This window comes from Notothenia rossii, assembly GCF_949606895.1.
Source record: "Notothenia rossii genome assembly, chromosome: 4".
In the NCBI taxonomy this organism is placed as follows: domain Eukaryota; kingdom Metazoa; phylum Chordata; class Actinopteri; order Perciformes; family Nototheniidae; genus Notothenia; species Notothenia rossii.
The window spans coordinates 39,548,908-39,565,385 of NC_136902.1; the positions used below are offsets into that span (position 1 = coordinate 39,548,908).

Genomic DNA, 16,478 nt, shown 5'->3' on the forward strand with positions numbered 1-16,478 from the left:
AGGTAATATAATTATGATAATGTGAAAGCCTTTACTCTGAAAATGTGTGTCCTGTAGATCCCCACATTCACCACAAACCCACATTCAGGACTGTGAATTTCAAATAATTGAACTCCTGAATATTTTAACACAAAACAATAAAAACAATTTCTATTTATCAAGATCTAGCCATTTATGAAATAGCTTTCTTAAAAGCTATGTTTTAGTGACGTTCAAGATCATTAAACACGATTTAAATGTATAGTATAACCTTAAGAAATGAATTGCACATAATAATTCCCACGGAGATGTGAGCACTTAGACATTTATGTGACGCTTTTCCACTCATCTTCCAGTTCTCCGTTTTCCTGTGTTGAAATCATAGACTGTATATATAAAGGTTGTAATCATAGGTTGTAATGCACTGTTTTCTGGGTTAGCTGTCAGATCATTTATTTCACGTGGCTGGGCCGCCACTGCCCCTTTAAGACGCCCCCCCCCCCCCCCCCCCATTTCTTTAGTCAGCTGGCCCTTCCATATAAGGAAAACGCTGCAGCTGTAGTTCAGCATCTCCCGCTACACTTTAAATGTCCACTGACACCTCACCCAAATCAGCTGTGACTATTGCGAGTGTTCTTGTTCCGGTCATCGTTGTCTGGCTGATAGGCGTGTATTCCCCCTATACGAGGCTTCTTGACAGCCCCAGCAGAGAATGTGTAAAGAATCACCGTTGCGGAGGTGTCCTAGGTGATATTTGAGTGGGTGCGTTTGCATCAGAGGTAGGAGATTAATTGTATGTACATTGAAGGACATTCAAGTCTTTATACAATTTCTAATCTCCTTTCTCCATTTATTTTAGGATCATTGTGCTACCGTTTTGCCTTTCCTTTTCTTGATCTTAGGTTTTAGCTATATTTGACCATGGCTACAGGCTATTTGTTGCCTAAGTATCAATTTGCCTGCCTTCTATGTTTTGCTTATTGACTAGTTTGTTGTATTGTGTACACACTAGTGATTAAGTCTTTAAAGCTACAGCACCCTCCTTGTAACGACCCACCCTGTCCCACAAGGTCTAATACTGTCTCTGTGTTTATCCTTCTTCAGTAATGATCCTGGCCATACTGTGGAGTGGAGCATGTGGTTTGCTTGGCACTTTTTGCATGCAGATATGGGTGATTTGCAGCATTGAATTCAGCTACACCTGGTGATATTGTGATTTTGGGGATATCCTCAGCAGTTGACCAGAAGAATCACTTTTTGACTATTTAACCATCACTATAGGTTATATGTGTGATATTATAATCCTTCCAGTTATTCTCTCGTCAAAGCCAGCCTTCAATCGTGGGACTTAGGTGTGTCGACTGGGAAAGCTGGATAAGTTGGGGCAGGTCACATAATCATATCCAGTATTTTTTAAATAAGAAACCCACTGAATAGTAAAAAAAAAAAAAGAAGAAGCTGGTGCACATACTGTAGTGGAGCATATAAAGAGACAAGGATGTGTAAATAGAGAAGGTGGGAGAAGTACTCCGATCAGGCGCGCCGGATTCATTTCAGAAGTGGGGGGGCCAAAAAAGTGCGTGTGTATGGCCCAATCCCAAACAACGCCCTACACCTTACCCCTACACACTCCCCCTCCGTGACGGAGTGAACTCCGTGGAGTGACACATGAGGCTCCCTCTTGTCAGATGGAGGGAGTAAATGCAGCAGCAAGCTTTGGGACAGCCTCCCCTCTCTCCGGCAGAAACAGGAAATGCCGTAACTGTATGTAACAACGGTTTCAAATCAGCATCTCTTGAACAAAAAATGTAAATTAATAACTCAAATAAAACTCCAAACATCTTTAATTGTGTTACTTTTTTGTAAAGCTCTTTTAGTTAAACCTGATGTTTATAAGCTTCTTAGTTTTTGCAACAGTCTATAGGCTACAACTTTATAATAAAATGCACACATTTAGCCTACCTTTTTCTAGACTAAACACAGGTATGATCCTAAGTTAAACAAATATGAGGTTATCATTAAGTTGTTAACATCGCAGTTTATCAGTATCGTTTAGTGGTTTTGCAAATAATTAACCACTCTCTGTTTGTCAATCAATCAATGTTTATTTATATAGCCCAATATCACAAATGTTACATTTGTCTCAGTGGACTTCACAGTTTGTACAGAATATCAGTATGACAATACGACACCCTCTGTCCTTAGACCCTCACATCGTACAAGGAAAAACTTCCAGAGAAAACCCACAGTTTAAAGGGAAAAATGGGAGAAACCTCAGGGAGAGCAACAGAGGAGGGATCCCTCTCCCAGGACGGACAGATGTGCAATAGATGCCATGTGTAAATTGAAAAGATAATGCAACATAGGTAGGTCAAATGTTTGGAAATGCATGTGTGTATAATAGGAAGATGAATCCACGAGGATATCCATCCAGGACTTATGATCCAGAACCACAGCCATGACTCAAGATCCAGGACTCGCGATCCATGACACAGGATCGCAGGATCATCCATGACTTCGAATCCCGGCGTATATAGACACCAAAAAGAAAGAAATGTGGGGAAGCTGGGTTAATCGGAACATGAGAGTACACAGGTATAGACAGAGAGAAGGAAGAAGTAAGATGTCCCCCGACAAACTAAGCCTATATCAGCAAAACTAGGGGCTGAATCTAATCAGCCCTAACTATAAGCTTTATCAAAAAGGGAGGTCTTAAGCGCACTCTTAAAAACGGATAAGGTGTCTGCCGCCCGAACACAAACTGGAAGCTGATTCCACAAATGTGGAGCTTGATAAGAAAAGGCTCTGGCTCCCATTGTACTTTTAGAGGCTCTAGGAACAACCAACAACCCTGCATTCTTGGAACGCAATGCCCTAGTAGGACAGTAGGGTATAATGAGTTCTTTAAGGTAAGATGGCGCCTGCCCATTAAGGGCTTTGTAGGCGAAAAGAAGAATTTTAAATTCTATCCTGTGTTCTATAGGGAGCCAGTGTAAGGCAGCCAGAACGGGAGTAATGTGGTCCCTTTTCCTAACTCTGGTTAGTACACGAGCTGCAGCATTTTGAATCAGCTGAAGCGACTTGACTGACTTCTTTGTACACCCTGATAATAAGGAGTTACAATAATCCAGCCTTGAAGTAACAAATGCATGGACTAGTTTCTCTGCATCGTTTTGAGGCAAGATATGCCTGATTTTTGCAATGTTACGTAGATGGAAGTAGGCGGTCCTTGAAATTGATTTTATGTGGGCGTTAAAGGATAAATCCTGATCAAATATAACACCAAGATTCCTTACAGTCTCACTGGAGGCCAAATTAATGCCATCCATAGTTAGTATATCTTTAGATAATTTGTTTCGTAGATTCTTCGGGCCAAGCACAATAACTTCAGTTTTGGTCGTGTTTAACATCAAAAAATTGAAAGTCATCCACGTTTTTAAGTCCTTGAGGCAGTCTTGAATTTTATTTAGATTATTAATTTCATCAGTCTTGATTGATAAATATAGTTGAGTATCATCTGCATAACAGGGAAAGTTTACAGAATGATTCCTTATAATATTGTCTAACGGAAGCATATATACTGTGAACAAAATAGTTCCAAGCACTGAGCCCTGTGGCACTCTATGGCTAACTTTGGTTTGCGTGGAAGATTCATCGTTGACACGTACAAACTGAGAGCGTGCAGATAGATACTGTAGGACCTAAACCAGCCTAAAGCAGTTCCCTGTATGCCAACTAAGTGCTCTAGTCTTTGCAATAGGATATCATGGTCGATAGTATCAAATGCAGCACTGAGGTCGAACAAAACAAGAATAGAGACGGCTATTAGAATGTCATTTGTGACTTTAACCAGAGCTGTCTCTGTGCTATGATGTGTTCTAAAGCCAGACTGAAAATCTTCAAATAAATCATTGTTTTTCAAGTAATCACACATCTGTTTTGCGACTGCTTTCTCAAGAATGTTTGAGAGGAACGGAAGATTAGAAATAGGTCTATAGTTGGCTAAAACCTCTGGATCGAGGTTGTGCTTTTTAAGAAGCGGTTTTATCACTGCTACTTTGAATGATTGTGGAACATTGCCTGATAATAAAGACATATTCATAATATTTAATAAAGAAGTGCTAATTAATGGAAAAACTTCCTTCAACAGCTTAGTTGGAATTGGGTCTAAGATACACGTTGATGGTTTAGAAGAGAGAATTATTGAATTTAATTGTTCAAGGTTTATGGCTGAAAAGCATTCTAGTTTACTATCTAGTGTAATATTAGAACTTATGTTTCTGGGAGCTGTTGATAATACTATACTGGTCAAAGGCAAAAGGTCATTGATTTTTTTTGAACAATTTTATCGTTAAAAAAGCACATAAAATCATTGCTACTGAGTGCTATGGGAATAGAAGGCTCAAACGAGCTGTGGCTCTCTGTCAGCCTGGCTACAGTGCTGAAAATAAATCTTGCATTATTCTTATTCTCATCTATTAATGAAGAGTAGTAGGCTGCTCTCGCTTTACTCAGTGCTTTTTATATTCATTGAGAGTAATATGCCAAATTAAACGAGATTCTTCAAGTTTAGTGGAACGCCATATCCTTTCAAGTTGTCTCGACTTTTGCTTTATTTTGCGGGTTTCGGCATTATGCCATGGAGCTAGTCTATGTTGTCTTATTTTCTTCTTTTTCAAAGGAGCAACAGAGTCTAATTTTATTTGCAGCGCATCTGTAGCACTATCAACAACATGATCAATTTGGGGTGGTGTACATTTTGTATAAGTTTCCTCCCTTACATGCAGACATGCTATCATGTTAAGTATTGGTGGAATCTCTTCCTTAAATTTGGCTATAGCACTAACAGATAGGTTTCTGCTGCAGGAGCTTTTGACTAATGCTTTGTAGTCTAGTAACAGTACTTCAAAAGTTACTGAGAAATGGTCGGATAAAGCAGGATTATGCGGTTCAACTAACACTAGCTACATTTCAATACCATAAGTCAGAACAAGGTCGAGAGTGTGATTATAGCAGTGGGTTGGTTTATTTACACTCTGACAGAAACCAACAGAATCTAATATAGATTTAAATGCAACAGTAAGGCTATTTTTATCATCGTCAACATGAATATTAAAGTCATCTACGATAATTACTTTATCTGTTTTAAGTACCAAAGCTGATAAAAACTCAGAGAATTCTGATAAGAATTCTCAATAAGGACCTGGTGCACGGTACACTGTGACAAATAAGATTGGCTGCAAAGTTTTCCAGGTCGGATGCGTAAGACTAAAAACGAGGCTTTCAAAGGAGGTATAATTTAATTTTGGTTTATTATTGATAAGTAAACTTGAGTCAAAGATTGCTGCAACTCCACCTCCTCGGCCCGTGCCTCGGGCAATATGAGTATTGATATGGCTGGGTGGAGTGGCCTCATTTATGCTGACATATTCTTCATGTCTCAACCAAGTTTCAGTGAGACAGCATATATCAATATTATAATCTGAAATTAAATCATTTACCAATATTGCTTTAGATGCTAGAGATCTTATGTTTAAGAGACAACAGTTAATCTTCCTGTTTTGTTGCACTGTAGTAGTTGTTACATTTACTTTTATTAGGTTATTATGTATGACACCTCTATTAGGTTTTACCCAAGCGGCAAACTCTGGGGAACAGCCGGGACGCCAATACGGAAGTGCAACACACTGCAGTTCATACATGGGCCGCTAGGGACTGACTGCAGAAAGGAGCAATTTCCAGAGACCCCCATGTTAAAATGCCCAACTTTACAGCAGAAAAAAACATGTTTCTACCCATGGATGCAATAAATATTATTATCGATATAGTTAAATTCCACCTTCATGATTATGAATCTGTGAGTGAATTGTTTTCTAACACTATCCTTTTATTTATATTAGGTCTTAAAGTTTTTGCATAAATGAGGGCGTGGTCACTTTGATGGACATGTACATGCCTCACTGTCAGCTAACAGCAACTTGTCCACTCTGCTAGGCTACAACCATAGAGGCTACAACGTTAGTTAGTCATAGTACTGTACTTGACCCTTTAGCTTTAGCCGTGTTCGTGGTGATTGTGCCTTTTAGGGAATATTGTTACAAATACCAGACAATTAAAATGTCGTGCTGTGCGGTTGAATGTACTAACAGAACTTCCAAGAAGTCAAAAATGATAATATTATACATGTTAATCCCGTTCGCAGGTGTTTGTGTGCTTGGTAGTTTACCTTGTTACTTATTAGCCAGCTAAGGACGTAACCCTTTATACCAGTGGTACTCAACCTTGTCCTAATCAGGAGCCACATTGACGAAAAAATATTTTTGCAAGAGCCACAATCCAAAAACGCTCCTTTCCTCCCTGAAACCTTTATGCATTTGAGAATATGGATAATAGTAATATGTTACTTAAGAATGAAAAGCATAATGTACAGTGCAGTAACTGTGATTTCTTATTTTCACTGCAACCACAAAACACACAAAACAACAGATAACAGACAGCATGTTTACTGATAATCACAGTCCATATAACAGCAGATTATACACAGCAGGGGTTGTCAGAAGAGTAATGTTGACCTTACTTCACACTCAATGTGATTTCTGACACTCCTTCTGCCGCACAAGTGATTTGAAGTCGGGCTCTGCGCTGGAAACGGCGATCCGGAGGGCCTCTGTTGTGTGCTGCAGACTCAATCTGTTTCGGTTGCGACATTTTATTTTTGTGAGCGCAGAGAATGCTGCTTCACACCGGTATGTGGACGGAAACATTGAGATGATGCGTCTTGCCAGTCTGGAGATATTTGGTAGATGCCCCACCAGTTTCCAAAAGTCCACGACATCTGTAATCCGAAATTGACGCTGAAGTTCATCTGAGCTCTTTAACTCCACGAACTCCATTTGAAGCTGCACAAGTCCGAGCTGGTCGCTTATTTGCTTCATTTCATTGACTTCAATCAGGAATGGGTTTTTCACAAGTAGAAAAATATTGCTATGGTCCTTGAAGTCGTGGAATCTGGATGTGTAGTTTTGCTTGAGCTCAGTTAGCACCTCACAGAATTGAGATTGACCGGTCAGGAGAGCGTCTGCATGCCTCGCCATCACTTTCTGCACGGTGGGGAAGAAACGGTAATCAGAACCACGGACACTTTGGTCGAGTACATCCAGTTTGTCAGAAAATACTTTGACAGCCGTGTAGAGCTCATACACGGTCTTGTTTCTTCCCTGCATCTTGAGATTAAGTTCGTTCAAGTGCTGCGTAATGTCACACAGGAACGCAACAGACAGCACCCACTCTTTATCATCCAAAAAGGAAAATCGGGAAGTCTCCCCTTGGCCGACAATGAAGGCTTTCAGGGGTTCAATCAAGTCCATTAAATGTGCAAGCATACGTCCTTTAGACAGCCATCTGATCTCGGTGTGTAACACCAAATCTCCATAGTGAGTGTCAAACTCCTCACACAGCAGTTTAACATTTAAGTGGTTTCTTGCACGGGCCCGATATAATTAACCACTTCGATTACATTTGCCATCACTTCATTCAGACATTTGAACTTAGCAAACAAGGCTTGTTGATGCACAATACAATGGTATGAGAAAATACCCTCAGCAGCAACCCCGCCGTTTTTAAGCGTCTCTTTCAACAAGGCCACGGCTCCGTTCCTCTTACCAAGCATCGCCGGTGCGCCATCTGTCGTGAATGCTGTGATTTTTTCTGGGCCAATGTTAAACTTCTGTAATGTTTCCAGCACAGCGTTTTTTATTTCAATGCCCGTTGTTCCATTTTTCAGTGAAACCATGTCAAGCAGTTCCTCTGTAATGTCAAGCTTACTGTTGACCGCCCGGATAAAGATTAGTAATTGTGGCGTGTCATTGACATCCAAGCTTTCGTCCATTGCAAGGCTGACAAACTCAGCGGATGACAGTTTGTCCTTAAGAGTATGTGCAATGTTCTCTGAAATGTCTGATGCCCTCCTAGCTACAGTAGAATCCGACAGTTGCATTTTTTTGGCCTCTCGTTCCAGGTCTTTTTTCTCAGGAAACAACGTTGAACAAGCCAGCAGTATGCAGTCCTTCACCATTTCTCCATCAGTATATGGCTTCATCTTTTTCATCAGTTCATGTGTGATTTTGTAGGATGCCTCTGTCGCTCTTTCACTCGTATTAGTGTGGAAAAAGTTTTTTTGAGCAGTTCGGTTCTGTTTGAGTCTAGCCAGCTTTTCCGCCCTCAGCTCTCCACCTTTCGGAAAGTCGGTACTAAACTTCGGGTGTTTTGTGTCGTGATGGCGCTGCAAATTGGACCTTTTAAATTGTGAAATGATGTTGTCACAAAGCAGGCAGGTGCATTTTCCCAAACCGGTGGAGACGAAGAAAAACTCCAGTTCCCAGTCCTCTTTAAATGTTCGATATTCCTCTTCATATTTCCGTTTAGTCGTAGCCATTTTTGCATAGTGCTGTATAGTTTTCCCAGTGTGACGTAGCAATTATCTCGCGCGAAACAATCAGAGCGCGAAACCTGACATAATATTTGATTGGCTATTCAGAGGGGGAGGGGCGACGACTGATGTGTGACTTGTGAGTGATAATGAAATGTTGATGAATTCTTCTGACTTTGTTTTTCGTTTTTCAAAGATTTTTTTTTTATTTTTTATTTTTTAAGTGGGACTTAAAAGAGCCGCAGTTAGTCTTAAAAGAGCCGCATGCGGCTCGCGAGCCGCGGGTTGAGTATCGCTGCTTTATACATACATATACATTTTAGTTTATGATTCAGCCTTGGGTAAGACTTTTATAGTCTATAGCTATGACGCCCATAATGCTAAACGGGAGCAAATGTTAATAGGGGACCCAATTATCCCAGTGGTGGCCGCCGGAGCTAACGGAGCCGCAGGGGGCTAGCTCCAGCCGGCGTCCCGAAGCTAGCCCACTGCGGCTCCGTTAGGTACGGGCGATAGAGTCCGTCGTTATAACTGGAGATCAAGGAATGCAGCGAAACGCAGACTTGGTTCGCCTGCTGTAGTATTAGCTAAATAAATTATGTTGAACAAGGCTTATTAAGCTGAACATCGCCACAATTGTTCTGCTATGTATCGGTACTTATTTTCTTAACGTGTGAATGACAAGCATTAAGAATAACAAAATATAGCTAATTCTCTTGCAGATTGTCTCATTTGATTATGAATGTAACGTTTATATAGGGGAACTACACTGTTAGCAGTAACTTGGTATGGATGTATTTCATGTTAGCTTAGCTTCTTAGCCTGAGCTAGCTCTGTTTACTCAGGGCTGCCAACACTCACGCATTGAGCGTGAGAGTCACGCAATTAACCCATATCTCACGCACTCACGCCACACTTGCCTTTCCTCACGCTAAGTTTTCGTCCAAAATAAATGTACATAAATATAAAAATAAAGTGAAGGAACAGCAAACCGAGCGGTCTACGAAATGAGACAAGTCTTCAGGCTTAGTTCAGTAAAATTGGAACGATATAGGGAGATTCTGATTTCACTGATCAATAACTCATGAACAAAACGTTATTCAGACACAAGACGTCTCCTAAGTACCGTGGTAAGGTTGACAACAAACTACAATCACATTTTGATCAAAAAAGGCAATACACGCCGGCCTCCGGACACATTACATTGGTCTCTATCCGCAGCCGGAGTAGAAACGAGTGCTCAAAGTGCAACTCCGAAAAAAGATAATACAATAATATTCAATCACTATTATACAGCTTATTACTACCAAACTCACTACACACATCAATAGTCTCCTGGTGGTCGGACTACAGCAGAGAGTTTGGAAGAATATGCTTTTGAATAATTTTGGGGAATATTTATAATGTAAATCTTCAATAAATATGGCATTCTCTAAAATAACTTTACTATTATACAGTATATTTCTACCAAACTCACTATTTGCATTGTTGTTGTTAGCATCTGGTTAGCTAGCTGCGCTAACGGATATTAGAAGCTGTTTCTAAAACAAGGAAAGAGAGAGCTCTGCCCTGTAAGACTGAGATAACTACAGCTCAGTGAGGTAAGGGACTCTGTTTAATTAACTTTAGTCTAGTTATCTCAGTGGGTTTCAAACGTTTTGGTCACCATTTATGAGAATAAATGAAAAACTGTAATACTGCCATAGAGTGAAATACTCTATGGCAGTAAAACAAGAATACAGTTTAAAAGGGGAGTGATTTGTAAAATATCCATAAAGAAAAAGAAAATCTGTTTACAGTTCTGTTTCATATGGGTGTTGAGAGATGTATCCATAAATTCATTTTGCTGTCAAAGTGCACCAGATTGATGCTTTTAATTTCAATACTAAAAAAAAAAAATCTTCCCGGGGGAGCATGCCCCCGGACCCCCCTAGAGGAGGTGAGGACCCTCCCCCACTTGTAAAATTGCACTTTACAATTGTTTACACCTATATGCCATTTTATATGCTGTGAGCTGATTATCGAGCCTTCATTGTAAGAGTCGTGGGTACACTGTATGTGCGTGTTCCACTGTAGCCCAGGTACATTAATGGGAAACCCTAGTTTGTAACACTGTACACATGAACGTTTCTTTTTTCGGTTCACCCAAAAAAATCTCACTCCAAGCTGAACTCAAATGTTGGCAGCCCTGGTTTACTTCCAGTTCGGAGGCAGCAGGTCCCGCCTCGGCTCCGCCTCTTTGCCCTTATTTGGAGTAGGCGGGATTAGACTCTGACGTCGCTGTCAAGCGTTAGTGGCCGACTCCGCCTACTAAGGGCTTCTCGGCAACTCTGCAGAATCCTATGGGTGACGTCACGGACACTACGTCCATTTATATATACAGTCTATGTTTTTACCTTAAATTGTCCTTGGGCAGACACACACACCGTTAATATTGGGTATTTTATTGGGTTCGGGATTCCTATTGATGACTGCCTAGGAGAGAGCGCAGAGAAGCGTCTAAGACTGCGACACCGCCTCCTAGTCTCAACTCCAGTTTGTCATGGATTAACTCCACAAAGCCCTGAAATGTTTGCCGAAATGAGATTTGCACCTTCCAAAGTAGGATGAATGCCATCTCTCTTAATCAGACCAGGTTTTCCCCAGAAGGCTGTCCAATTATTTACGAAGCCCACATTGTTTGCTGGGCACCACCAAGACAACCAGCAACTGAAATGATGACATGCGGCTATACATGTCGTCATTGATCAGATTGGGGAGGAGACCAGAGAAGATTACGGTGTCCGACATTGTTTTAGCATAACTACACACCGACTCCACATTAAGTTTGGTGCATTCTGATTGGCGTAAACGAACATCATTACCACCGACGTGAATAGCAATCCAACTGTATTTACGTTTATTTTTAGCCAGCAGTTTAAGATGCGCCTCAACGTCGCCCGCTCTGGCCCCCGGAATGCATGTGACTGTGGAGGCTTCGGTCTCTAAATTCACGTGTCTCATAATAGAGCTACCAATAACCAGAGTTGGCTTCTCAGCGGGTGTCTCGCTGAGTGGGGAATATCTCTTAGATACGTGAACGGGTTGGTGGGGACCTGCGGGTTTCGCGTTATGCCCCTTCTGAACAGTCACCCAGTCTCCCTGCTGCTCGGGAGTTGCCGGGGGACGGCTAAGAGGAGCTACCTTTTGCCGGTCCGCACCGGCTAACATGGGCTTTACTGTAGCTTTACCTTCTAAGATGCGGAGCCGGGCTTCTATGGCTATGATTCCCGCCTCCAACCTAACAACTATACTACATTTAACACATGTATCGGTACCAGTAAAGGAGGTAGGGAAGTAACCAAACATGAGACAGTTAGAGCAGGAAATAGCACCCGAGGGTGGGGAAAGAGCCATGGCTAGCTATCAAGCTAAAGTAGCTACCGTTAGCAAACCCGAAAAGAGTGTAGGCAACTGTGGAGTTACAGTCGCTAAGAGAACGAGAGTTGTGAGTGCTTAAGCTGTAGTAACGTGTGATTACAACGTCAGGCAGTTGCCGTGATCAAGAGTTTTAAAACAATCGATTAAGTTAAGATAATAAGCTATCAGCAACAGAACAGGCACACGGGATACCCGGAGATGACGACAACAACAAAAACAACAACAACAACACAACAACCGGAAGTTACAACATGCTTACCGCAATAGTACTCCCAAAGGTCAGGTTTTTGTACCATTCTGCGTTGAAGTACCTTTCTCTCTGCCCAAATAATCTAGCGTTCTCCTTTTTTTCGACAGTTAGCTGTACAGCTTTACCCGCCTCAATGTCCCGACAATAAACCTCCATGCAGTCGGAACCAGCCTGTTTCGGTTCACCGACGGCGGTGGGGGCGGCGGCGGTTTTGACAGTTTCTGCGGCCGCAGAGCTGCTGCTTTTGGGTTCATCTGGCTTTGCTGTTGTATGATTGATGAAGGTCCAGGCTCCGGAGATGTGGATGTCAGGGATGTGAACTTCCAGTTGTTACATTTAAGTTTAGATTGGCTGTATTTAGTTTTATCTGCGCTAGTCTTCTGACATGTTTGCAAGTGTATATATTCTTTTTATCTATGTTAACGGCTGACAGACATAGAAAAATGTAACAAATAAAGTAAACAACGTAAAAAAATAAACAAATCTAAGCTTTTTTATTGGTTGTAATTTACATGGATACATTTGAATGGTGTGACAATGTCCTATTTGATTGGGTTAAAATGTACATATTCTTCCTGTTATGTCTGCCTGCTTTATTTTTACCTAATGCAAAGTGACCTGCTCAATCAAAATCAGTCGCATTGACCCGAAGACACATTTTGATTCCTAGCTTTCTGATGATATCAGGATTGTTTTTGTACTCCAAATATTAAGCAAAATATGTCACATTATATAATGACTGTTACAGAGTCATCTTTTTGAGAAAGAGGCCTTTAAAGTGTCCTCTTCTCTGGATCGATCTGATATTAGCGGAGCAAATGATCAAAATACTACGGAGGGAAGATATTTTCGTTTGGATTAGTGGTCCGGGGGTAGCCTGCGAGTGTGTGTGTGTGTATATACGTGTGTGTATTGTGTTTTTTTCCCGGGGAAAACACTCACGAGAAACCCCGGCTGTTGTTATGCCTGTTGTGACGTTAAGTTACTCCGTTCTCCGCTTGTAATTATGTCGTTACAAGCTTCAAAGCAAGGGCGCCGGAAGCGGGGGGGTCTGGGGGGGTCCGAAAACCCTAGGGTTAAACCCTAACCCTAACCTTAACCCTAACATGTCACCCATTGTGCATGTTTGGGATGCTCTGGATCGGCGTATACGACAGCGTGTTCCAGTTCCTGCCAATATCCAGCAACTTCGCACAGCCATTGAAGAGGAGTGGACCAACATTCCACAGGCCACAATCAACAACCTGATCAACTCTATGCGAAGGAGATGGGTGACATGTTAGGGTTAGGGTTTAACCCTAGGGTTTTCGGACCCCCCCAGACCCCCCCAATAAAGCAAAACTGCACGTTTCAGAGTGGCCTTTTATTGTGACCAGCCTAAGGCACACCTGTGCAATAATCATGCTGTTTAATCAGCATCTTGATATGCCACACCTGTGAGGTGGGATGGATTATCTCGGCAAAGGAGAAGTGCTCACTATCACAGATCTTTTCAGATTTGTGAACAATATTTGAGAGAACTGGTTATTTTGTGTAAATAGAAAATGTTTTAGATCTTTGAGTTTATCTCATGAAAAATGGGAGCAAAAACAAAAGTGATGCATTTATATTTTTGTTCAGTGTAACAATCAAAAATAACAAAATATTCACAGCTAGATCAGATCGCGTTTTAGATGCGACTTTACAGTAGAGGGGAATTATTGAAACGGGATTTGTACAGTGTTCCGCGGCATCTGCCGCTGCGAAAATGTGGGGCAGGGCTGAAAAGTGGGGGGGCCAATGGCTCCCTGGCCCCCCCCGCTTCCGGCGCCCTTGACTCAGATCTTGTACTATATGAAAAGTAGAAGTGTAGGAATATTTTGTTACAATTAAAATGCATTAATTCAAAAATGTTACTCAAGTAAAAGTAGAAAAGTAATCTCATCAAAATATAGTTAAAGTAGCGACAGTAAAAGTAGTCATTGTGCAGATTGGTCCATTTCAGAATAATATATATGATATGTTTTATAATGATTGATCATTAAAGTGTTCTCAAAGCTGGTAAAGGTGCAGCTAGTTTGAACGACTTTGTATACTGCAGGGTAGCTTGTGAATTTACTCCAGGTGGAACTAAAGTCTGATTTAACCCTTGATTAGATTTCACATCATTCATGCACATCTGTAAAGTAGCTAAAGGTATACATACGGTATACATGTAATGGAGTAAAAGTACACAATTTACCTCTGAACTGTAGTGGAGTATAAGTAAAAATGACAGAAAATGGAAATACTCAAGTAAAGTATCTCAAAATCGTAGTTAAAGGTATAGGTAAGAATGGAGAAAGCAGCTCGAGTGCGCTTGAATTTGAAAGTACACAACCGAAAAAAATCTGCCCCTTCCTTCAGACTTCCTTACAGAGCCCCTCCTCCAACACACACGAACGTGCACATGACCAATGAGGGCACGAGATAAATTTCGCACAGATGAAGGCTGACAGGCAGGTAGGCCATCCGGTTATTTTAGCCAGGCCGGCTCAGATGATTGGTTGTGCTTTTTACAGTACTACGGCTTCCACAGATTACATTATTTAATGGATTTTTTGTCAAAGCATTTAATGTATTCATTGCTATCGGGATTTTAAGAGCATTCCATGGAATATGACAAGTGTTTCTGAAGTGAATTACCTACCCTACCTTTTAAGTACAGTACATGTACTTAGTTACTTCCCATCGCTGGTAAATAAACAGCAGTTAGCTCGCAATTTAGCCTTAGCAACTTTACAAATTGATTAAAAAAGAACTCTCATGCTATGTTTACTATGGTAGATCACTCTCTTACTTTAAAATGTAATTTATCTAGGATTCCAGGCTCGATAAAATGTTCTTTGATTACCTGCCGTATAGCCTATCTAAATTATCTGGTTACAAATGAATCCAACGACCTCATTCAGGTATTTCACATTTATTTTATAATATTTAGATACAAAATGTTACATTTATTAGCCTGTCTACAGAAGCATATCATTAGCATAAAGCTACAGTAGCTTAAATATTTTTCCAACAAACGTTATGCTTCACTAAGATAAAATAAGCCATCCATTTATTTCTAGCTTGGTTGTTAAACTAGATGTAATAACTGGAATGGATATATTATACAAGTTCCATAAAAAGGTGTTCAAAGCTGGTTTAAACATTTAGTATGCTGCATTTGTAAGACACATTTTGACATATAAACACATTTTTGATTATCATGTTTGGTATACAGTATGATCAAGGAGGACAGGAGTGTTTGTAGGTTTCTCTTTCTCAATGTGCAGACTGTGTGTGATTAGCCGCTTTCACACCGCAGGACTTGCCGTCCGCCAGAGGGCTAGTGGGTTATGGCTAGAAAGGATCCGTCTTTTGTAAAACTCTCGCGAGAGTTTAGCTGAATGTCACATGGCTGAATGTTTACGTTTGGCCGGCAGCCTTTCAGTTCGTTAACATCAGTGGGCCACAGCAACTGATGATGAGAAGCTAAACTATCTATTAATTATGTCAATTACAGTGGTTGTTGAAATAGGGTGTTAGCGGTCTTGCTGGTGTTCAAAGAAGAATGACAACACTGTAGATCACCAACACTATGGTTTATTTTTCATTCACAGGCAAGTCAACGTTGTCGCAGTAAAAGTCCCAAGATAGCTCCTGGTGCAATAAAATGTTCCCTTGCAGTGTTTTACTATTATGTCTGATGTTTCTCTGTTAATATTGCTGCTGCATTAATGTGTATGTTGCATCATGTTACTGCTGTAGATGTGTTTCCGAGCCGCTCCGATTACAACGAGAGTTACAACGAGAACGTGACGTCATATTTACACTAGACGGATCCTTTCTAGCCATAACCGGGCTAGTATATATATATATATATATATATATATATATATATATATATATAATAGGTAGGCTCAGCAGACAGACCGTAGTGCAAAGATAAAGTGTCACATGATTATCTGCTAAATAGTGAATTCAGCATCAACTTCACCAAGCTGAAGTTCATATCTTCCTAAAATACGTGTTACTTTATGTCCCTACTAGAATCCGAGCTCAAATGACTCAAACCAACAAAATGTCCAAGCAAAGAATCATGTACACCATGAGGCTAGGTTATAAGGGTAATTTACAAATAAAATACCCCATTATAACAATGGACTTTATCTTTATGTATTTATTATATATTACCCCCTCAGACTGATTTTGGAAAAGGACATTAACCGTTGTTTGGTGTTTTTCCCTTATTTATCTAAAACAAATGACATGATAAATTACTTGTGTTTATGTGTGCAAGGTTGCAACATTGTAGATAAATTCAACCACCGACACCTGTCTGCTCTCACATTCTTCTATTCTGCAAATTTGGGATGGGACACAATAAATAAAGCTTCG

At 40.7% G+C, this 16,478-nt stretch overlaps 1 protein-coding gene across 1 annotated transcript; it reads right to left on the bottom strand.

The window, feature by feature from the left end:
• Nucleotides 1-6,563: 6,563 nt before the first annotated feature.
• On the bottom strand, nt 6,564-8,413 carry LOC307034800 (general transcription factor II-I repeat domain-containing protein 2B-like; the record flags this gene model as incomplete). The annotated part of the gene is made up of 2 exons (XM_079673705.1): nt 6,564-7,321; nt 7,576-8,413. 2 exons carry the CDS (start codon nt 8,411-8,413, stop codon nt 6,564-6,566), a joined length of 1,596 nt encoding a protein of 531 aa, XP_079529831.1.
• Nucleotides 8,414-16,478: the final 8,065 nt, after the last annotated feature.